Source organism: Purpureocillium takamizusanense, chromosome 5, assembly GCF_022605165.1.
Source record: "Purpureocillium takamizusanense chromosome 5, complete sequence".
Lineage (NCBI taxonomy): Eukaryota > Fungi > Ascomycota > Sordariomycetes > Hypocreales > Ophiocordycipitaceae > Purpureocillium > Purpureocillium takamizusanense.
The window spans coordinates 2,653,555-2,677,146 of NC_063072.1; the positions used below are offsets into that span (position 1 = coordinate 2,653,555).

Below are 23,592 nucleotides of genomic sequence, written 5' to 3' on the forward strand. Positions count from 1 at the left end.
GTGTCGTGTCGACAAGCCAGCATGATCGCACTGGATCTCGTTTCGCCAGGAGACAGGCCCGTTCGATCAGGGGTCAAGGCTGCAGGTCGGCCCCATATTCAAGGCTACTTAGCCATCTCGCAAACTTGCTCTACCAAATGTGATGAGCCGCCGTGGCGTGGGTATTGCGCGATATCGCCGTTTGTACCGAGACCGCGTGCAGGCATTGATCGTGGCCATTGCGAGAGTTTTGGTCACCTTGGAGGCTCATCAGACTAGGAGTACGAAATATGTACTTCTCTTCCTCTGTCTCATGCGAGGCCCACTCATCCGAGTCACCCCATCCAAGACCTCGACAGACAGGGCAGTGATTACAAGTCCGTGAGTGGGTAGTCTTACTAGCATCTCCAACACTGCGGCAGAGGAGCACCAGCGCAAGCAGTCGCCGCTCGATTGCGCAGAACCGTTCGTCGGCAGCCTTTCGCACTGGCCATGATGAAGGCCCGCGCCTCGAGAATCCCAAATACAAAGGTGTGCATGAGTTCGGACCACTGGCGTTCATCTCATGTTGAAAACACACGCGCGGGTATCGAGCGCACCGGCCGCGCGGGACGGACCTACACCCCTTCATCATGGTCCCCGCGGTAGCGTGGCAGCTGATCCAGTGCGCAGAAACAGCTACACCCGCAAGGGTCGCACGCCATCAATGAAACTGTTGCTCAAGACCATGTGCTTGACAAGCTCGCATCTTCCTCGCTGCTGTGGTCGTATTCAGTACGAGGGGCGCGTCCCGATGCTAGGGAATTCGCGCCACCACTGCTGATTCCCGTTTCAGTCTACACCAGCTCGGACTGGTCGCTTCGACTCCTTGTCAACGACTGCGAGTCAATTGAGATTGTCAAAGCTCACAGCCGGCGACAATGCCGACGGTCGGGCAGACTAGACTCGATTTTGAACCTTGCCCGAGATGATCTGCTCTGTCAAAACGTGGCAATGACGCCCATGGCGGAAACGGCGGGTGATGGTGGTATTTGGGGCTGAGGCCCAGCGCCAGGGTTGGCCGAGAGCCTCAGGCGAGGTGTGGGTGGCCGCCGACTCCAGCCAGATGCCAGGGACACTGTTAGGGGGGGGGGGGGGGGGGGGCCGCACGGCGGAGCACAAGCGCGGCGTCGTCGCTGTGGCGTCGTCGTCCTCCACACTCAGTTCGTCATGGTGGGCAGCAGCGAGGCGTCTGAGCATCTGCGACATACGGCACGTGGCACCCATTTGCCCTGAGCCAGTGTTTCGGCATCAATGATCCAACTCTCACAATCAAGACGCCTGGGAACCATCCCAAGGCGAGATGGGTCATGACTGGCAAGCCAAATCGTCCAAGCCCGATCACAGAAGAGCAAGTCGTCAAGACGGGCGACGTCCGGGTCTCCGACTGATGACGTCTGCGTCGGCGAATGTACCAACAAAGCAACAAGGCAGTAGAGTGAGGGCGCAGGCGGGTTTGCGGGGTCACGATGGCTGAAGCCGGAGCAGGTAGTCGCCACGAGAAAGACAAGGTGCGAAGAACGGCAAGACGAGCGGCCAGCACAGAGAGAGGCTGGGAACGAAAGGTAAGTGGGTGTCAGGTCAATGGTTGATTGATTGATTGATTAATCGAATGACTGGCTTTTGGCAACAAACGCCGTTGCATAGGGGATGGAGGGACACGAGTCTCGGCCAGTCAGCCAGGGGGGCTGCCGTGCCACGCTTCAGCTCCGACCTGACCAGCCTTGGTTGAAGAAGGTAGGTACGGGTCACTTCAAGAGGAGGTGCTACCCAATGTCCATGATCTTCAAAGTACTTCGTACCTAGGTACCCTAGAAGGTGGTCACCAAAATTTCGGGCCACCACCCCCGGCTTGTGCTGTCTTCCACGGTTTTGTGCCTGAGGACATCCGATTACATGTCCGGTGAAGTCAATCGCGCCAGCTCCAGGCAGGGAAGTGACTGCCCTGCGGACGCTGCGGGCTGGGCGTCTGGGACGCGCCTGCCTGCGCTGCACTGCCCGTGACCCCAGCCAGGTCCGTGTGCGGGCATGGATCAATCAATCGAATCTGCGGCAACCGCGCCAGAAGCGGGGAGGAAGGAGCCATCGAACGCAGCCGTGGCCGTGGCATCACCCATCTCAAGCCCCTGCAATACGCCATCTCAACTTCGAGACCAGCCACAGAACAAGACGAAACAAAGCTGTCTCTCCAGATGGCTGGCTGACTGCCTGCCCACCTGGCTGTCAGGGCCAGACCGGTCAACGCGCCCATGCATGTCGGTTTGCGCCTCCGATACGGACTGTATCCACGACACGGAGAAAGCTGCCAAATCCAAAGCAGCACCGTCCTTCCTTCGTACAGAAGCACCGACAATGACAGGCCCGATGTGGGCATAGACGCTCATCATCTGCAGGCTAGCGGCGCTTGTCCCGGCTGCCAAACATGGGGAGGAGGAGCCTGCATGCTTGCATCTCCGAGCCACACCTAACTTGCTTGTCCCCAGGTCAGAGCAGCGAGACGACGAGGCGCACCACGGGAAGGCAAACCCCCCCAACCCCCCCCCCCCTCTCAAACAGCGCTACGATCAGCGGCGTAATTTTGGCAAGCTCCGAAAACTGCGTGCACAAGCTGGCCCTAGCAACGAACCCGGCCTGGCAGCCAACGAAAGGTGCCGATTCGGGCCCGCAGGAGCGCGACGTGGGATGGATGGCTGGAGCCGTGGTGGCGTGCGGCAGACGGCGGCGATGAGCAGGGCCCCCGACTCGTGGTCGACTGGGGTCTGGCGGGAGTCGACAGCGCGGGGTCGACGGTGACGCCTCTCGTTGGTCCACGGTCCTCACCCTGTGGTGGCCAGCCCTGACGCCAACAACCAGAGCGAGCTGGCCCTTGAACTCGTGCGTTCGTCGTCTACAAAGTACGGACCTAGCACTACTACCCTACAACGGCCGGTGCGCGGTGGCAGGACGCTGTCAAGATGCGATTGGGGGGCGAGCTGGACCCGACAGCTGGGCAAGGTGTGCACCTTTGTCTCAATCTTTACAATGCCATGGTAGGATCGACCGCATGCCGGACAGATCGTGGCAAACGGGGCCGTCTGAGGAGTCCTTGAACTTTGATCTTGCCAACTTCCAGGCCAGGCTCAACCGTCAGCCCAGAAACCAGTCTATCGCACGCGCACGAGACGAACCATACCGAGCCACGACAAGGATACTCCCTCCCCCCCACTTCCCATCGGAGCCGACGAATTCAGAAGCGCAATGGCGCATCACAGACCAGACCCAGGAGGCGTATCGATGGCCGCTGCCCACCGAGACTAGCTGCCGTGGCTACTGTTATCCACCGATAGCTGATTTGGCGTCGTGGGCAGGCGAACAAGTTTCTTGGCGGAAGAATGGGTGGCAAAGGAGAGCCTACCGACCTTGACCCGTGCTATCCACCCACAGTATGTCTGATTAGCTCGCGACCACTTGCACCCCTACTGCGTCTGTGAGCCGCCCCTGGGAGCTGGGCATTGCAACCCTCTGAAGCAGATCATCTGCCAAGCGCCTCAAGCAAACGTCGTGGCGGGACACAGGCACCAGAGGCCAGGGGGTAGCAGTGGGGTTCTTGCTCACGGGTCTTAGCTGCCAGGCATAACAGAGTGTCTTCGGCTCCTGTCAACGTTGAATCCAGCGGAGACTTCGCATAGGCCCGATGGCACCAATATCCACCCACGCCAAGGACCCGTTTGCACAACTGGCCCTCAAGGTTCTGCCTCCTGGTTCAGCCTGACGGAGACGTCAACATTCCGAAGCCCCTCTCTTCAGTGAGGTGGTAGGGAAATCTCCGGGCCAGTGGCGTGGCCGGCGAGGCCAGACTAATTCGTTGCAGACCTTTGTGCCGGCAATCACCACTGTTTCAGCTTGCCCGCCGTAGGTCAGGACCAACTGTCGTTGTTCCTGTTATCCGGCAATTGTCCGATAGTTTTCATCACTACCATGCCTGTTCTGACTCTCCTGGTACATGGTCCAGTGGGCCGTGACAAGAGGGACATGTTCGTACTGACCGCGAAAGTGACGATGCATGACGATTCTTACACGACGGGCTGGCTCAGTCGGCTCTTCGCGAGGCCATCGCCTGACAGGTTCAACAAGCGTCGTATCGTTGGAAGCGAAGAAGATCATCGTTACCCTGAAACGCGTCGACGGAGGGTAAGCGGCGCCGATGATGCGGTCCATGGCCCGGTTGTGTGAGCCAAGTGAATCGGCGCATGCCACTCGAATGCCCGCGCCTTGCGACGAGGAAACAGGGGACTGCGATGGTGTCATTGCTTGCTCGCTCGTCAAAGGTGGGCCCGTATCTCGTACAGGGGTGAGAGTCGGCGGCAAGACGTGACTTGAGTGCCTGGACCGGCCTGTAGGGCAGGGCCTGGCGCCCTTTGGCCGCAGCGGGGTGATGAGAGGCTTAAGGTCTTGGGTTTGATTACCTGCGTTAGCGGCCACGCAGTCTCTTCTTACACAGCGAAGCTAAAGGACGCTGACCCTAAGGTCAGGAGGGATGATGCTGCTTGCTGTGCAGATCGCTGGCGCCAATCGGTGGTAACATGATGTTTGACGAGGAGCCTCGACGGAGCGGCCCTGTCGGCCCCCTTGGCGATGATGCCTCGCAGTACCTACAAGGCACGCTCCCCAGAGCAAACACAGTGGATGACTCGTCGCATGCCCGGTGGACGGCATCGCACCAGGCCTGTGCGCACCCATCATACCGGTACTCTGCACAGAGTTCGGGAGAATGCAGCGCTCAGCAGCGAAGACGGACACCCGAGCCAGCCAGCGCTGGGCGTGTCAATCCCGCTTCGGCCTTGGCCGCACAGCGACTGCTGTGGCCGGCAGGTCGTCATGAACCCTCATCAGAAGGAGATTGTGTGACGCCACGCCCCTGGTCTATGTCTTGCATCCGTTGCTCCGGTCTAATGCTGCTTCGTCGATGAGGCGGCCTGCAGCTGACATAGTTTCGCAGTCTCGAGTGCAGACACGACTCGCCGCGAGGCCGGCTGCAGATCGCCCCGGACTGAGGCAGATGGATGTACAAGAGCATCAACGGCGTTGCATCAACGGCCTGCTCCAGACAGGAAAACACGAACAATGTCCACTTTGTGGAGGCGGACGAGCTGTCAAGCGATGCGGGTGGAGCGAGGGCGACAGTACATGAGGACGTATGTATCTACGCAGGCCTTGGGCTCCCGCTAAATTGATTGGCAACAGACGGGTGAGTTCCGGCAAGGGTGCATGAGATACTGGCACTCGCAAACACGACTGCGCCATTTGTTTGGGCTTTCGTACTGCGGCGCAAGACCGAGATGGGATGCTCGCGCCGCGGCAAGTTGACAGCCGTAGAGTCTTGACCTGATTGAGACTGGAGCTCGGGTAGAGAGCGCATTGCCGCGTCGTGCTTGGATGTTGATGGAGCACCGTCCAAGTACATCGTGGTCGCATAGAACTTGTAGCCTCCAGGTGCTGTACGTATTGATCAACGACAGGCGCTGTCCCGGCATCGGCCGTAACGTACCCCGCGGGCGGCGTTGCGTTCTGCCTCTGCGGCCTGACGGGGAGGACGAGAACGGGCGTCATGCTCTTGGTACCTACAGCACAGCAACCAAAGGGTCCCCTTCACCCCTTTGGGACACGATGCCGATGAAGACAACCCAATCGACTGGCTACCTAGTTACCGATGGAGACTCGAGGCACTACGTACTTGGAGCTTGCCGCTGGGCGACCGGTATCAACTAGGCCGACGGGTTAACGTGCGGGAGGAAACACGACCGACGGCTCGGAGCCAACGCCTTCCGCCATGTGCTTGTTCCACTCATTGTCTTGGTTGCATGACACAGCTGCTGCCTCGAGACCGTTCCTCTGGAACGCCCTTCTCGGCCACCAGAAAATGGCGTTGGCGCAGGACACGGATGGGGCGTCTGGGGACCCAGAAACGGGCTGCTTCCCAGGGCCATGGGTGCCCGGCCATGGCCCAGCCCAGGTCCCCACGGGCGTCAGCGGAGGGCAATGCCGGTTCTGGGCTGGGGCCCACCGTGTCTCCGGAGCCAGATGATCTGCAGAGCGTCTCCGCTTTGCCGCCGCCGTGCCTTTCACATGAGCGAGGGAGAGCCCGGGGCAGTGGGGAGCGGCATCGATGTGAATGCCGGGTCCCATTACCGCCGGAACGGAAAGCTTCCACGTTGCCTGTCCGCTCAGTGATTGGGTTGCCAACCAAGGCGCCTCCTGGGTAGCGTGGGGTTACATTAGGTGGCTGCCATGGAACACTTCCCGACTGAAACCTTGTGAAGAATACACCATTCACCTGCCACAGTCCGTGTTGAGTCCCGCGTGGCCATCATGGGCTGATGAATACTGGGCGAGCCGCGGCGCTCAACCCCTGATTCCATCCATGCTGGTGCCGATCCGTTTTGACAAGGCCCGGACCAGCAAAAGTTGACGTTGACCACATTCGCTGTTGCACCCAGCTTAGATTGAGTACAGAATATGGCCGCTTAGCTTTCGCACGGAGTTTAGACGCGCGACGATATGACTTTTGCCTCTCGGTCGAGACGCCGCCGAGGGAGGCGAGTCGACCCTTGCGCAGCTGAGTGAAGGCAAGGCTAAAAAAGAAGCGCGATTGGGATCGAGCAATGGTCTTTGAGGGCGAACGGCAGCAGCAGCAGCAGGCAGCTGGAGGGCTGCAGCTGCAGCCTTGGCTAGCGGGTTCCTTTGAAGCCTGGGCGCCACAACTTAGCTAGAGCACTACTAGGTAGGCCTGAAGACAAACGTCGGGCTACTGTGGAGCATGGCCGAATCGAACTTGAAGCCGAAGAGCTTGCACCGACGTGCAAAAGTCCGGCAGTGGCGACGGGGAATTGAAATGGGTTTCGCGATGCATACACATCTCGCATCTAAGGCTTGGTGCAGATGCAGATGCACGGGGGTAAGGCTCGTCGACCCCAGGGTCCCTTAGTACACAAAGTGCGTCGCCACGGTGTCCTGGTCTCATGGGCCCTCCCTTTGCCAATTACCGAGAGCGTTCAGCCGGATCGAAGATGCCCCCGGCACAACACAAAGTGCAACGCCGGCCAAGGACAATCGCAACACCAGCCCACTGAGCAACGGTGAGGCCATCGTGACGGAGATGGGAACTTTCAGGGTCCGTTCAGAGCCACGTGGGGTGTATGTACGTATCGTGGCACGATGCGCTCCCAATTGCCAAAGTAGTTATGACGTGCAAGATATACGCTTTGTTGGCGGGCTTCCTATCTGGATCGGCGCCGAAGCAGCCAGCAGGCAAAGCACCCACCGTTGACCGTTGAAGGTGACGACCTCCACTTGCGGTTACTTGGTGGGTTCAAGTTGGCCAGCTTGCTCGGGAGCGCACGCCTACCTACGCCAAACGAGGGCCCTGGTTGGCGCCCACTGGTCCCGCCTCACGCGGGTAGGTGGGTGGGGAATGCAGCTGGCGCCAGGCCGCAGGCCGGACGTCTCCCGTGATATTTCCTCGGGGACCGGCAACCCCCCCCCTCCTCTCACCCTCTCTGTGTTAGTAGCAGGCGCGATGCATAATTAACCTTTGGACATGAGGCGTAATTACCGGGGAGGCAGGTCTGAACCTAATCGGCCCCGGTATCGACAGGAGGTGCTCGGGATGGAGGGCTTGGCCGAGGCTGTCTTGTCTGCCAGGGGGTGCGCCTGCAGCAAAAAAATCGTATGACTTGAACTCCGTGGGCGGAGATGGGATATTCCCAGATCGGGTAATGGGTCCTAAGAGGGGCGGGGACGGGGGACGGGGGACGGGGGACGGGGGACGGACTGGGCATGGGGGAGGGAGGTGGTACATACATAGATAGGTACGTAGTAGTGTGTATACCAGTAGATTGTACGAACACAGTAGTGACCCTGTGATAGGGTATCCCGGAAGAGCATACAAGGCATGTTGCACGTACGTTTTAGACGGCTGTGGTAGCAAAGCCGTTTCATGATAACCTTTGGACGCTGTGTTGCAGTGGCCGTGATGATCGACATGGGGTTATTGTGGCGGCACGTGGCGGGACGTGCAAGATCTCGGGTGTGCGCCACGGTAACTACTAACTTACTACTACTACTATTACTAGCAACCACAACGACAAGGACGACAACGACAACGACCATATCGCGGGAATAAACAACACCAGCCGGGACATGTCTAAATCCGTCCGATCTCCGGACACGTATGGGGAAGGTGCGGTCAAGTCCCGATGGTGTATGTACCAGCTCATCGCGTGATTGCGCACCAGGTTAGTAGTCTAGTGCTCAGCTGTAGCAGTTATCGCGTTTGCTTGTTTCCTTCCTTCTCCGAGGATTTCTCTATCCCGGCCGTTGTCCTTTTGTCGTTGTCGTTGTCGTCATTGGAGCGGTGGTTCTATTTTGACTTTTGTTGAGGCGGTGGCTTGACGGGGCACCTAGCCTAGTTATTACCTAAGGCACTACCTACTACTACTGGCCTTGCTTGACTTAGTGCCAATGGTACTAGGGGGATCAGTTTGAGAGCGTGGCTCATGTGCCCTCTCCTCGGCGAGCAGGAAGGAGGAGCTGGAGATACTGTGGGCAGCCAGTCACGAGCGCTTGGAACGATGAGGCCGAGCTAGCTAGCTAGCTACTAACTTGGCTACCAAGGCGGAGCTTGGGAGGGCGCAAGACAGGGGAGAGAAGGACATGAAGACAGATAGCAGTAATAGTAGAGAAAGAAACCTTGATAATCCTGGCGCGTGTGTCTCCGTGGACGGTACAGGGACGTTGAGGAATTTCAAACACAAACCTTGTGTGGCTGGGTGTTTGGGCGCTGGCCTGCGTCGAGGCGAATGTCACAAGGGGGGGCGCAAGCAGGGTGTGGCGCTGGGACATAGTACACTACGACTACCACCTACTACGGGAACTCGGCCCGACGAGCTTGGGGGCTTGCGACCGCGGGCGGTGGGTGATGCATGCTGGGCGGCCGGGCAGGCGGGAAGGAGGCAGAGGTAGAGCATGCACTTGGGTTGAAAGTCGGAGGAATACGATACTGTGTAAATAATTTGAAAGGAAAAAAAAAACAATCAGTAATGACCAACGACAGGATAAAGAAAATCAGAGGGCGGCGACGCGCGCGCGCGCGCTCTGTGTTGTTTCGTTTGGCCAACGTTTTGGTATTTGCACGCCAAAACACGAAACTCGGCATGGTGGTCGTGGGGCAGTTTTGCCTCGGCGACAGGGCACAAGAAAGTAAGGTGCTGACTAACTATAGCAGGGTGGGCAGGCGGGCGGGCTTTGCCGTACGTTGCGTTTCGCCTTGGTGCAAGTAGTAGTAGTCCATGGTTGCTGTGGTGGAGGTCGTTTTTGCTGTACGTAGCAGTAGTTAGCTTGAGAGCCTTTTCCATCTTGGTCTGTCTGTTGTGGGGGGGAGAGGTGTAACTACTCTATAGTGTGAATGTGTGTGGCGGGTGTGTTTCTTCACGATCGTCTTGTACAAAACTAGTCGAGGTAGTGAGTCAGTAACTACGTACGTGCTCTACAGTCAGTCCGTGGCAGTTTGTTGTAGAGACGCGGGAGCGAGCGCGCGAGTCGAGTGCAAGACAATGTTTAATATCGCCAGGAGCCAAGCGGCGGGTTCGTCGGTCTCTCGTTGGCGGGAGGGGCCAGCCACGTTCAGGTAAAGGAGGGAAGGTACTTTCACGTCTCGGTGATTTACACATGTTCACCGTTTTTTTTGTGGCTGCAGTACGTATGTACGTCCTTGCGCCTTGACCGAGCCAACGCCGCAGGTACGGCTTCGGGGAACGTCCCGCGATCCTGGTTCGTAACTTGGTGTTTGGATCGTTGTGCATCCTTTTTGTCTTTTGGTTGTCACTCGCCGAACGGTTGTCATCGCCGACGTTGTTGTCGATAGCGGATCTGCTGCTGGGGGTGGGGTAAGGTACCTAGGTAGGTACTGTAGGTCGCGGCCGTGGCGGAGAAGAAACAGAGGGGCGCAGGGCTAGCCGTGGTGGGCTTGTAGATTCATTGAACGGCCGGGCTGGGCATGCCCCCCCCCCCCGGTTCTTCTGCGCGCACACGGCGAGTCAGCTGCCCGCGTGGGCTGGCGCACTGGACCGACCAGTGGCCCAGGGAAGCGGCCCTCCATTCCCACCACCTCCTCCCCCACCCCAAACGCCCGTCGGCCGTCATTTGCGCCCCCCACTCCCCCGTCGAAACGGCTCTCGTCGTCGGGTAAGTGGGCGGACGGACTGGCCGGGGGGCGGGCATGCGATGGATAGATAAGGTAGGGAAGAAAGGTAGGTAGGTAGGTAGGTAGGCAGGTAGGTGATGATAGACGGCAGGCGGGTAGGCGGGCGAGCGGGTGAGCCAGCGTTTTGAAACATTCCCGGGCCTTTTTGGTGGTTCAGGTTCAGGGCGCACGGTGTGCGGGCGTCGACTAGAGCACCTACCCGTGCAGCGGGACAAGACATCGTCATCTTCAGCAGCAGCAGTAGCGGTGGCGGCGCTGTCGGCGACTACTACTTTGTACTCGTGAATCATCTTTGCGCCGCCAGGGAGTGCGCACTCGTGTTGGTATTGGCGCGGCTAGGTACTACTAACTGCTCTTGCCCCAACTGCTAGGTACAGTACTGTAGCAAGTAAAGTTGGAGGTGCTGTTGTTGCTCCCCACAGGGGCAGCCAGCTTACACCTTGGCTACCTGTAGATGCCCCCTCTGCGCCTTACCTTGGGTACAGCCCCCCCCCCCCCAGCCCAACCTACACACACCTCACTGTACTAAATCAGCCTGCCTGCAGGGAAGCGCGTGGTGGTGCTTGAGCAGAATGGGGGAGTGGAAGGGGCGCATTGTTATGTATGTATGTACTAGTGGTGGTGTATATCCATGCATGCAGACACTGGAGTTGCGCACAGTCTCGGGACGACGCGACACAACGCAGGAACCCCCGGCCCGGGGCCGCTCAACCCCATCCATGCCTCCCCCCATCGAGTTACTGCTATATGCAGGCGCACAGTCTGAAGACTCCGGCAGCCCCGGGCCGGGGGGGGGGGGAGGAGCATCAAGGCGAGCATGCACCGCACGCACGTACTAGGCACGTTCTAGGCACGCAGAAATCTCCCACGGGAAGGGGGCACGCGAGCGCGAGCGAGAGGAGGCGCAGGAAAGGTAAGAAAATGATGATAATTATGATAAAAAAACGCCCGAAGCCGCGGTAAGCGACGCTTATTTCTGGGCTGCGATCAGCACCACGGCATTGGCTCTCGGTGGTAAGGTAAGTGTATGGCCGCCCACCGCTAACTAACGCCGTTGCTCATGCGCTTGCGATGCAGACGTGCGGGCGACCCCAGGGCCAGGCCGTTCCCAAACCCACTACGTCCCTCTCCTGTCTCTCTTTCGCACACGCACACGCACACACGCACGCTATCCCATCCTGTTTGGGCGTGAGTCGCGGAGCACTCAAGCTAGCTAGCTAGCCAAGTACAACGTGTACGAGGCAGCATCATGACGCCGTGCGTGCCTGGTCCGGCCGGCAAAGAATTTGACGAGGGCTGGACCAGGGGGGCGGGGGCGGGCAGGGGGGTATGCGAGCAGCATCGAATCGTGTGTGAGAGGCGTTGGGCCACAGGGCTGTTACAACCGATACCAAGTACAGAAGAAGCCGGGCAAGCCACGCAGAGGTGCCGGCAGTGAAAGAAGAGACAAAGACGTTGTGAGTCTCCATGTGGCGGGGAGGAGGTGGAGGAGGAGGAGGAGGAGGAGGAGGGGTGCGTGGGAGCAAGGCAAGCCCTCCACGAGTCCATCCATCCATCCTTACGTACGTATCCGCCTGTCTCTCTCCCCAACGTCTCCGCCTGCTGCAGGCCCCGGACGCTGCCAAAACCGAACAGGGGTCTGCAACGCGGGCGACAGGGCTGGTGGGAACATGTCTAGCCTGCCTCTATTTCTTCATCTTTGGGGGAGCTGCATCCAGTGAAACTTGCTCGCATTGTATGTACGAAATATGCAGGTACCTTAAGTAGCCTTGACATCTATCTACCCAATCTTCCTCCCGCCGACATGGGAGAAATAAAAAAAAATCCCTCTCCTGTTGGGTGAGGAGGAAAAACAAAGAAGCCTGCTTACCAACTGTAGAGCCATGAGTGCATCGACGCTGTCAAGGAAGAAGGCAAAAAAGACGCGAGGTCAAGCAAGGCACTCAAACACGAATGGCGAGGATCCCACGGCCGAGGACGGGCAAGATTGGCAAAATGTGCCATGAATCCATCCGGCCCGTCCGGGGTAACACGAGTAATGTGCGTACGTTCGTACTTTTGCACGTCTTGTACGAGGTACGCAGTTGGGTACTCAAGCTACAGTTGGCAGTTTACCTAGTAGCATGTATGTAGGCGTTGTAGGGACAATGCTGGACCTGTTGTTACAAGCCTGCCTGCAAAACCAGTTGCTTTCTAGGCTGGAGATGCGTCGGTTTCAAGCAACAGGCGAGCTGATTAATGGAACACCGGCACTGCTGATTGATATGATTGATGTAAAGTGCGTTGCAACCCTCGGCCTCTTCCTCCCGGGTTATAGCGGCCCGTCCACTATACCGACACGCTTCGCGACGTGGTCCGTTTTGCCCTGCCCAACGTGTCGTGTTTGTCCGATGCTTGTTTGTAACGGCTTGTCCCTGGTGGGGGAGGGGCCCTTTCGCCCCTCCCCCCCTCCCCTGTGTTGTTGGCACTACACTGACAATGGCTTTTTTGCCCGTTTACCCATTCTCTCTCTCTGTCCCTTACACACACCCTTTCTTTGGCTGGTCCCGCTTCCGCTTTCCGCTCCCGCGGGCCGCCCGCCCGCGTCCTACCTATCATCGTCCTGTGGGCGAAAAGGGATGCTGCAGTATAGCAGATTCGGGGAGGGACTGGGGCTAGCTTTTTTTTCTCTTCCTTTCTTGTTTGCCAGCACAGAACGCGGGCCCCTGGCGCAGCCCGGGGAGCCGCCGCCCGGGGTCGGACGGAGGAATTACGGGACGGAAGTTGCGACGGCGGCAGCGGCAGCGGCAGCGGCATTGCATCATGGGAGTTGCGCGACGAGCGCGGCGCCACGATGATGCGGGCCCTTCGAGACCGGGCCCTCCTTCCCCCGTCCCGCCCGCCCGCCCGCTGTCCGTCCGCCGTCCGAACCCCGGGACGAAGGGCCCGCAAGGAAACACTAGGTGAATCCATGGAGGGCGCTGAAATTTTTTGAGGATTGTGGCCCGTAGGTAGGGTACATATACTAACTGCACTGCACCGCACCGCACTGTATTCGTATATACATCAGGGATTGCAAAGCGAACAGATCCTTGGAGTGGGAGACGGGCGTGGGGGGGGAGGAATGCGACAATTAGGGCGAGCTAACGAAAAGGAAATATCCTAGGCCTGGCGCGGCGCGCGAGAGAGAGTGACATGATGAAAGAGAGGTCGACGGCCCGCACGTCACTTGCAGCAGCAGCAGCAGCAGCAGCAGCAGAACGAAGCAGCGCACCCGCCCGCCCGCCTCGTCCGGCGGCCGGACGGGCCCCGCGTTCATCGGGTCGGCGTTGGGACCGGGATTTGCCTGCCTGCCTAGGTCGAGGCTACTTGCGCAGTCGGCCGTCGCACCGCATTGATCTCGCCGCTCTGCCCGCTCTCTGTCTACCTTCCTTACCTACCTATCCCCAACCCGGCCCGCCGCCGTCCGCCGTCCGCTTGCATCACTCACCCCGCGAGCGAGGCGGCCCAAAAAGCACAGCAGCACAACAAGGTCGCATGATGGTACACTGCATTGCATGTGCGTAGAGTGAGCGAGTGAGCGAGTTGATGAGTGGCCGCTCAGCGTCAAGGCCCGTAAATCAATTTACTAGACCAAGGTGAGCATGGTGCGAAGCAAGCACCGCCCGCCAGGATCGGGATTTGCGCTGTCAAACCATAACATGCCAAGGTCTGGGTGGAGGCTCTGCTGGAGACCGGGCGGCACATCACCCGCTCCGTCCTGCCGTCCAGCCGGGTGCGTTAGCAGGCAGGCCGCGTGTGTCAACAAGTGTAGCGCAGTCAGCGCCGACCTAACGCAACAACAACAAAAAACCCCCATTGGGCACTGCAAACCGCGCGCGCACGCATGTACGAAGTACGTGCTTCACGAATGCGAATTACTCCGTGACCCATGCTATGCCATGCGAGCCGGTACGCATTGTGCGCGGCATCCATCCTTCCCCCTCCCCCCCCTCCTCCGAGATTCCCCGTTGTTTGGGTCAAAGGGCTCGAAATAGAAAGGAAACACTAGGCACATAATGAAATGCCGAACCACAAGAACTGGCGGCTTGGTACGCGACCGCAGGTTGCATCTGTCATGGATGTAATAAGGCACTGCTAATAAGGACCGCACCCTTAGGTAAGGTGGGGATCAACGCTTGGTAAGGCCGCCCGCCCAAAGTCCGCTGGGGCTGCGGCTCCGTGGCGGCACCATCACAGTCGTAGCAGTAAGTACGTAGTAGTCATCGTCGTCGTCGTCGCTGCTCGGAGGCACCGTGATGCCGCAGCGCGCGCCCATCTCTCCTGGGGGTTGCGTGGCGACGCCATGGACGGATTGGGTGCCCTACGCGACCGTGGGTTCGCCTGAAGCGATCGCTCACCTTGGACCATGACGGGAGGGAGCCTCCACGCCCTCCTTCCAAACCAGCCCGTGGGAGACCTCGCCCCAGAACGCCAGGATGCCACCCAGGCCAAGTCGACACACCACACTTCAACACACTCTCGCACACATACACTCACACACCTCACACCTGAAGCCGGCCCCCCCGCTCCCATGGGCGGCGCCACCACCAACCCGTCCACTGCAGCCGCCTACAGCGCCCCGCCGTTCCATGCCCGACAGTGGAGCTATTGACACCTGTAACGCCGCTGGCCGCGCCAAACGTCTAGGTACCTTACAGTGCAGCTGCCCCGGCCGCGCTGGACTGGTTGTCGTCAGTGAGGAAATGGCCCTCGCCTGGCCCGGCGTCGGAAGCCACCTCAGGCCCGCTGAGTCGGATCGCGGCCGAACGAACGGGGCCCTACCGGTGGGTGGTGGGCGTCACCTCCCCTCCCGTGAGGTGAGGCCCTCTAGGAGGCTGTCCAGGCGAGGCCCTCGCCGGCCCCGGACATCTCTCATCACCCCGCAGCAGCATCTGCATGGCGAGTCGAGGGGCACCGATAGCGTACTTTCCACCGTCAGTCAGATTGCGCCCCCGTGGCGCGCCCTTGTCCCGCCTTGCATTGCTGTTGGAGACCGGGACAACAACGACGACGACGACGACGACGACTGCAATGACGTTCATGGCAGTGGCCGACGTGCTAACTCAGTACGTAGGTGGGTAGGCGTGTACAACGATTCCCCGCGCTGGTGCCACACCGACGCAGGTACCAGCCAGGCAAGGCCTCTGCTCCGACGACTCGCGTCCACAAGGCCCGCCTCAGATTTGCTTTCCACGGTCCCGTCTGCCATGGTCCTCCAAAGTAAAGACTCCCTCATCAGGGCGACTTCGCCACCGCAGCAACACCTCTTGCTCGCTAGATGGCCCGGCGTGCCCGTTGCTTTGCTCGAGCGGCTGGTCCCCCACCCGCGATCGAGACGGGGCGCGTTGGGACGCCTTGGCGACGGCGGCGACCTTTGTGATCCGTTTGACGGGCCCTCTTTGTCGCTCGACCCCAGATCCTGGTCCCAGTATGGCTTCAGTCGGGTTCCCTGGTCCCTGGAGCGAGAGGCCGCAGACCCCCCCATTGTGCAAGCGGGCGGGCGGGCGGGCGGCCCAGAAGCCTCTTCCCGCCGGTGGTAGGCAGGTGAAGAGAAGGACGACTCAGCGGCCATGACACAAATGCCACGAGGAAGACGGCGCTCCAGGGGGCCTGCGACACCCATTTCCGCCATCGTCGTCGCGCCCAAGGATGGCGGGGGCCCTGATGCCCAGCCCAGTGCCTGCGCCTGCCCCCCATTGCCCGTGCTGTGGCGCCCCTCATCCTGTCCGAAAGGAGGAGGTGACTGCCTCTGTCTGTCCGTCCGTGAAGGCGGGCCCGACAGAAAGAGCATGCTCGAGTCCGTAATGAGCGTCATGTCGAGTGGGTGCTCGCACCGAGCACGCACACATGTGCGTCTGCTTCGTGCCACGACAGAGGGGACGGCGCCTCTTCGCAAGTCAGTGGGCCAATCGGCAACCCAAACCCTCCTGGAGAGGCTGCTGGCGTGCCACCACATGTCGACGGTCCACGGTCGTCGCCTTCATGGGCAACTTCCGACTAACACGGCCGAGACGGGCGCGCGCGCCATCGCATCGACACGCCAACGCCGGACTCAACCTCCGGAGCTCTCTTACCTTTGACTGACCTGACCTGACCTGATCTTTGCTGACTGAAGTCGGCGTCTGGTCGGTAACGTAAAGTCAGTGGGAAGGGGTCACGCCAGGCCAGCGGCGCACTGGATCGGCCTAGGCGGGACTTGGCCAAAGTCTGTCTCGTTGTTTTCCTTTTCCTCGCCGATGCGGTCCTCGATGCCCACACCACCACCCTCCCCTCCGTCGTGACCCTCCTCCACTGCGCGTCCAATGTCCAAAACCCACCCGCACCACCACGTCCAGCCGTCTGGTAAGTTTAGGTACGTACCGGCATGGCTCCCCGAAGACTGGCCTGGCTAGCCTGGGCATGAAGTGGTCACGGGTGGTGTGGGATGTTTTTTGGGGGGAGGGGTGGCAGAGGGTGTGGGGGGGCCGGGGCCGCCTGAGATACCGGGTACCTACCTACGGGAATTGGGGCAGCCTTGCCTGGAGCGAGATGGAACGCCCAGAGCAGCGACCGCGAAAGGTACCTGACTGCAATACCTGGCAGCAGGTACCAAGGTACTCACCGGCTTGTACCCAAAGTGCCAAGGGGATCTCGACTGGGCTTAGCGCGCCCCTTCCCCCGTTATGCCGGGAAGAGCTCCTGGCGGCGCTAACGCAGGCAGGGCAGGGGCGCAGGGGTCCCTTTCCCATGAATCCATGCTCGCTTGGATAAGTGAGGCATGAGGCAAGAGCGATGGGAGAGCGGGTGGGCGAGATGGCATGGCCGACCTACCTTGCCTTGCCTTGCCTGCCTGCTATGCACACCTCAGAGCAGGGCAGGCGCATGGCGAGCATAGGTGAAGGCAGGTGCACGGCGGCAGTGAATGGTGAGGTGACTTCCCCCCCCCCCCCGGTCAACAACCCGTCAGTCCATCCAGTTCGGTTCGTTCGGTCCAGTTTCCTTGCGATGCGGCGTGGTGCACAGCAATGAAGTCTACCTACACGAGTACCTTGCCTTGCGCAACTGCCAGCGGTTGTACATACCTTACGTACCTTCTCTACTCTTACCTTCCTCCTCGGCATGCACGTAGTACCTCTACTACAGTACTGTACTGTATGTGGTATGAGTATCCACACCCCCTACCCCGGCCCCCCGAGAGACGGCGGCGCGCGCAGCCAGAAACGTCTCCAGTTTCCTTTGCTCACTGACGCTCTCCCATCCCATCGCGTTGCCTCCCGTCCGCCCATCGATTGCGCACTTACACACACCCGTCCTGCCCTGACCTCATCGTGGCCTTTTTGCCAAAGTATCCTAGCCACAAACCATGTGCTTGTCGTTCCCGAAAGCCAAAGTGTCTGGCGAACGGGCTGCCCGCGACTCGATGCCGACCTGACGAGTCCCCACCTCACGCTCCAGCATTACCCGATTCGGCACCCTCCCAGCTGCTGGCTCGGCCAAGTCCCATCGCCCGCCACCCCTTCCACTCCATCCACACAAAGTGTGGCATCGTGGCTGCTGCCAGCAGTGCGCGTTGCTTCTTTTCTTTTGGCCTTGTTTTCTTCTTCACCTTTGAGTCTCCCTGCATTCAGAGGTGTGCCGTCTCTACGCCTCGTGGTGCAAGTATATAGAAGCGCTTCCTTTGCCCTCCAAGACGTTAGTCACTCTCTGCATGCATTGCCCGTGACGGCCCAGACGCCTCCATCAGAAAGAACGGCAGCAGCAAAGCCCCGTTCTCCCTTGTTGCCCTTCACCTTGCTGCGTGTAAGCCACTGGCTCATAGTCGTCGCCCACGCCCCTTTTGCCAGCGTCAGTCGTCAACGCTGCTCCAACCACCGCCAGACGAAACACTTCACTTTTTGTCGGTCCCTTGTCTCGTGAGACGCCAATATCATATTTCGCCTGCTGGTTCAATCTGACGCGCCTGCCCCCGAGTCATAATCCCCAGGCAGACAGATCCTCAACGGGCCAGGCTGATCTCCGCCCTGTTTCTTTACTCGGCGTCACTGCGCCTCCCCGTCTTTCTTCTTCAGACGAGCGAGTCCCTCGCGAAACCACGGTGACGGGCCACGACTCGCTGGCGGTAGGCTTCATTGGATCGATACGCAGCGACCTGTGTGACCTTCTCGATCCCGATTTTTTCTGGCCCAGGCTGAACCAGCACAGCCAGCCGCCCTTGAAAGGAAAGGACCGATATTAACACTCGACGAGCCCAACGAAGAAAGGGCCTTGTTGCGCAGGCACCTTGGAGCTCAAGACTTGCCCCCTTCACTCACTCACTCGCCTGGACCTGACTCGGCGCGCGAGACACGCCCCTGATAGACGACGACGGTCCTTGCCCGACGCAAGATAGCACTGCTTCCGACAAACTTATCGCCGTTTCTATCTGCTTGACGACTTCGCCGCACAGTCGTCGAAGCGACCCTCTTCCCACGATCGTCATATCCGCTGCAACGACAACTGGTCTATGCCCTCTGCTCTAGCCGCTTCTGTAGCAGATCCTGGCTGGACCGTGCCCGAGCGCTCCCACGATTGCCGCACCCACTCCTGGTCGACAGCCCACGGTCTTCAGGGTCTGTGACCGGCCGAAAATAACAAGAACCTCTGCTGGTCTACCCACTTGACACCACCCCAGGGCTATCATTCTCCTCCTTGCCCCTGGACCCCCGACCCACCACTTTGATCCAGAGTTCCACCACCCACCCCCCCTGCCTCCCGACCCCGATCATATTCCACTGCCTGTACCTACCTTTTCGCCGGCAAAGCCTCAGGTGGACTCTGCCGTACACACCACCTCCGTCAGGTACACGCCTACAAGTACATATCGAGCCCTCTGCGATAGCCTTCCACCACCTCTCCCGTCCGTTGCCGTACATACATAACCTCCTCCCTCTTCCTCGACCCCTCTCCCCGATCTCCTCCATCACCACTTATATACCCTCCCTCCCATACCCTCATTCACTCCCTGCCTTACCACTCGTCCCTTACCGTTGCGTCTCTTCCTCCTCCTCGTCTCAATCACTCGTGTCTCTGTCTCTGTCCCTGTCTCAGACACCAGGCTCTTCCTGAATTCGACCGTTTCTCGCTACCCCAGAGACTACGCCGGCGCCATCACAAGCGCAACAGCAAAAAGAAAGCTCGACTCTTTCTTGTTGCACTTGTCTGACCATTATCGACGCCGTTGCTACTCGATTGCATCAACTCGGCCCGGATACGTCAGCAGTACGGACCGCTCACTACCGGACCATCCGCGACCATCCGCTTCAGGGTCCTTCAGTCATCCCTGTTTATGACGGTCTAGTCCTCGCCCGTCACCTGGCAATTCCTCATCAACCATCTCATTGCCATAACCTCCGACAAAACAGACACAGAATACAACGTCTCCCGGCCTGAGTAACAGCCAACGCACACCGCCATGGAACTTCTCGAACTCGTCGAGTACGAACCTACGACTCGCCCTTTTCAGTGCGACTGGGAAACATGCAACAAGGCACGTCTTTGCTCTCCACGGCATCGCTGTACAGCGCTCGCTAACCCCGCCCCTCAGAGCTTCAACCGCAAGTCAGACCTTCAAAGGCACTATAGGATACACACGAATGAGCGTCCTTACATGTGCTCTACCCCTGGTTGTGGAAAGAGCTTCATCCAGAGGAGTGCTCTTACAGTCCACATCCGAACACACACTGGCGAGAAACCTCACCAGTGCCAGCACATTGGTTGTGGGAAGAGGTTTTCTGATGTACGTGACTCCCCTGCGGACCCTGTCGACCTCTTGACTCACCCTTTTGCAGTCTTCTAGTTTGGCTCGCCATCGACGCATTCACACCGGAAAGCGCCCTTACAAGTGCGCCCACGATGGTTGCCTGAAGAGGTTCGAAACCACCGACCCGCACTCCGCCATCAGTGACACTGACACGTCCTAGCTTCTGCCGAAAGACGACCATGGTCAAGCACCAGCGGCGGTCTCACCAGCGCGGGCTACATCCGAATGACTTGTTGGACGACTGCACCTCGGAATCAGACGGATGCGAGTCGCCTCCCACTCCTACACAGTCCTCTGTGTCCTGGCCAGGTCACGGCCCGTTGGCCTCGCACTCGTCCTTGGCCCAAGCCCACGCCATGCAACGCGCTGCCTCGTTCGCCGACTTTGGCCACCACATGAACTACAACATGGCCCAGCAGTTACCCCATCGCCACAGCGTCGCCGCCGAAGCGCAAGAGTACCACTCGGCCTCGCCCCATGGCCAGCAACAGGGCCTACAGATGGTACAGCGCACGGCCAGCATGCCTCAGCACTATTACGTTATTGAGCAAAGCAACCCTGGCATTGCTACCATGAACACCACAAACGTCCAACAAGCATACATCCCTCGGCAACACGTCGAGCGGGCCAATATCGAGATTCCCTACTCGGGGGGCAGCGTCACGTCCTTGAGCAGCAGCCCAGGCAGCTTTTCGCCAGTCTCGGGCAGCAGCCCGACAATCCCTGAAACCATGTACACGCACCAACCTCCGCAGGCACCGGCGTATGCCATGCAAGCAGCTTCACCCGTCCAGCAGCAATCCTCAATGGTCCAGTACTCTCAGCAGATGCCAGCGAACATGCCCAACCAACCGGCGCAGCAACCGGCGCAAAATGCGCCTGAGCAGTACCACCAACCCTCACAGCCCGTAGCCGAGGCCTGGTACCAGTACCAGGCCCCGGTAGAGGTCGCGACCATCGGCCAGCTCCCGCCATTTGGTTCAGGTGTGTACGACCTGTACGGCGGACCGAAGATCGAATTCGAGGACCCAACGATGCAACTTCCCAGCACTCGCATCGAGACAATGTGAGAGACTACAGCTGCAAATGTTCGAGGATTCCTCACCCCCCTGTACAAGACTGGGGCTTCTTAGGGAGCCGCTGTACAACTACGTTTCATCAAAGACTACCTAATCCCGCATTTACAACATTTCTAATGTATTGCTCTTATTTCAATGTGGATATACCACCTGGGCGACAGAGAATCACACATACAGGGTGCATTCGTCGCCCCTCCGGCTGCAGGATGCGCTCGCCCCGGTGCTTCAGCTGGGGCGGTCTGCTGCAAACCCCCCTCCGGCAGCATGAACAACATCATCGACTATCATACTACCATGGCGTTGCGTTATGACTGGCTACTGCGAAGCCCCATACCGATAAGTCATATTTGGCGCAAAACGGTCTTTTTTTGCTTTACGATAACCCTGGGCGACTGGCTTGGACGTGTAAACGATTTTCTCCACCAAGACGGTCGCGCCTTGCGAACGGTTGTCCTCGTCTGTGGACTGGGACAAGTCTTGATTGCGATTGTCAGGCGTGCCGCCGCAGCCTGCGATTCCCACAGCAATTTCAACATGGCACCGGTTTAGCCGGGTGTACCTGGTCACGGCGCCGCAGCACCGGGCGATTCAGGGTTGCAACCCCGGGTGGGCGCTCTGGACAGCCATGGGGATGCTTGTTGTCTCTTGTGGCCTCACGGACGGCGGACGGGACCTGTGGGATGGCGGCCGCTTGGCTGGCATCTGACAGACATGGATCGGCGGCATTTGGTGGAGTTGGGGTGCGGGTTGGGTGATTTGGCGGGTGAATTACTCGTACTGGATGGCTAAAGCCGAGATGGCAATTAAAAAGAGAGGGGGGGGGTCTCTCTTGGGGGGTTTATGGCGCCGACGAATTGGCCTGCTCATGGGAGTTGCTTGGTTGGACTCCTATGCTACTATTCTGTACATGTACAAGTCACAACAATGTGTGATTGATTGCGACTGGCGTTTGTTGCCTGCTACTTCGTGCAGCCGTCTTGTATAAGTGAAGCAAACATGACTGGGCCAGTTCGGTTGTTGGACTGATACTACGTAGGCAACATGAGGTCATTACAAGGGTGTGGACCGGCTGGTATTACTTTTGCGGTGTCGAGCAGCAAAAAATCGGCTTGTCATATGAACAAACGGCTGGGGGCCCAACTGCTTAGATAGATGTGAGATGGGATCGGATCGGCGCGCGAGTCAGGGGTGCAGAAAAGACGTGCCGGGACGACGGCCCAACCATGGTGGCCCTTGCCTAGTTACCTGGCGTGCGCAGCAGCAGCAACAGCATCAATTGAGTGAGAGGCGCGCGTGTCTCCACTGCGGAACATGCCCAGACTGGCGTCTACTCTTGTTTTTTGTCTGTTATTGCCGACAGAGCACATGTGAGCGCAGGCGGGGACCAGCAGGGGGGGAAGGGCCTTGGTGGAGGGGCGGGTGGGCGGGCGGGCGTATGGATACATACTGACAATGGTGGATGTCAGTCATGCATTCAGTCAATTTAGGTGTCCATCAGGGCAGCCCGAAAAGGCGAGAAGGGGGGAAGGTGGGTCCCGGTTGGATCGGCGAACAGACTTGTCAACAAATGCGAACGGAAATTCATTTGGGCGGCGGGCTGGATGCGGAAGCGAGGAGGAGGAGGAGGAGGAGGAGGAGGAGGAGGAGGAGCTTGCTGGGGAGGCGGATGTGACTGGTACGAAATATGGTACAACACATACTTCGTACCGAGGTATGAAGTACGACACTGGGTGGTGCCTGCGCGGATGAGGAGGAGGAGGAGGAGGAGGAGGAGGAAGAGGAGGCGGAGGCACTTGTCTTGCCGGCTGGGTACACGGGTGGTAGTGGTGGTGGTAGTAGTAGGAGTAGTAATAGAGGTAATAGTGGTCGGGTTTTCCCAGATGTTTGATAGAATACAGACTCGGTATACCTTGTTGACATATACTACGTTTCTATATAGGGCGCAGCAGTAATGCAGGCAGGGAACCAGGTTCATGTGCGCGAAGGATAAGGTATCTGGCAGTAAACACCGATGCCACATAATACCACCTCAGCTAGTACTGTACCTTAGGTACGGACTCTGAGCAGTGCCATCCTGGTGCACTACGTACTAATGCAAGGCAGCCATGAACACACCCTGGCTTCCTTCCTTCGTACGCACCCAGTATCAAGGCAAGGCCAGACACTTTCACAGGGTTCCATCCGGCCGGGCTGGCCCCGGCAGTTGGGGTCCGGACCAGAAGGGCCATCTCGTTCGGCCGCAGCGATGTTGTCCATTGCTGGGTGCATCCATCCATCCATCCATCCACTTGGGGGCCGCCGCCGCCGCCGCCTGCGGCATGTTGCGAGCAATGCGCACATACACTCGTCTAATAGAGTTGCTACTATACATACATACTGTTAGGTGCCTCGGATTGGGAGTACAATGAGCAAGTAGTATTGCCGACAGACCAGGAAAAGCCCAGCAACCCGAAGGA

At 59.1% G+C, this 23,592-nt stretch overlaps 3 protein-coding genes across 3 annotated transcripts; 1 reads left to right on the forward strand and 2 right to left on the reverse strand.

The window, feature by feature from the left end:
• Window positions 1–918: 918 nt before the first annotated feature.
• Window positions 919–1,245, reverse strand: JDV02_006375 (uncharacterized protein; the record flags this gene model as incomplete). The annotated part of the gene is made up of 1 exon (XM_047987765.1): window positions 919–1,245. The coding sequence occupies one exon, from the start codon at window positions 1,243–1,245 to the stop codon at window positions 919–921; it is 327 nt and encodes a 108-aa protein (XP_047843754.1).
• A 2,569-nt stretch (window positions 1,246–3,814) lies between these two features.
• JDV02_006376 (uncharacterized protein) lies at window positions 3,815–4,305 on the reverse strand (the record flags this gene model as incomplete). The annotated part of the gene is made up of 1 exon (XM_047987766.1): window positions 3,815–4,305. The coding sequence occupies one exon, from the start codon at window positions 4,303–4,305 to the stop codon at window positions 3,940–3,942; it is 366 nt and encodes a 121-aa protein (XP_047843755.1). The 3' UTR covers window positions 3,815–3,939.
• A 15,404-nt stretch (window positions 4,306–19,709) lies between these two features.
• Window positions 19,710–21,127, forward strand: JDV02_006377 (uncharacterized protein; the record flags this gene model as incomplete). Its single annotated transcript, XM_047987767.1, has 4 exons — window positions 19,710–19,784; window positions 19,842–20,033; window positions 20,086–20,165; window positions 20,218–21,127. 4 exons carry the CDS (start codon window positions 19,710–19,712, stop codon window positions 21,125–21,127), a joined length of 1,257 nt encoding a protein of 418 aa, XP_047843756.1.
• Between the last annotated feature and the right edge of the window lie 2,465 nt (window positions 21,128–23,592).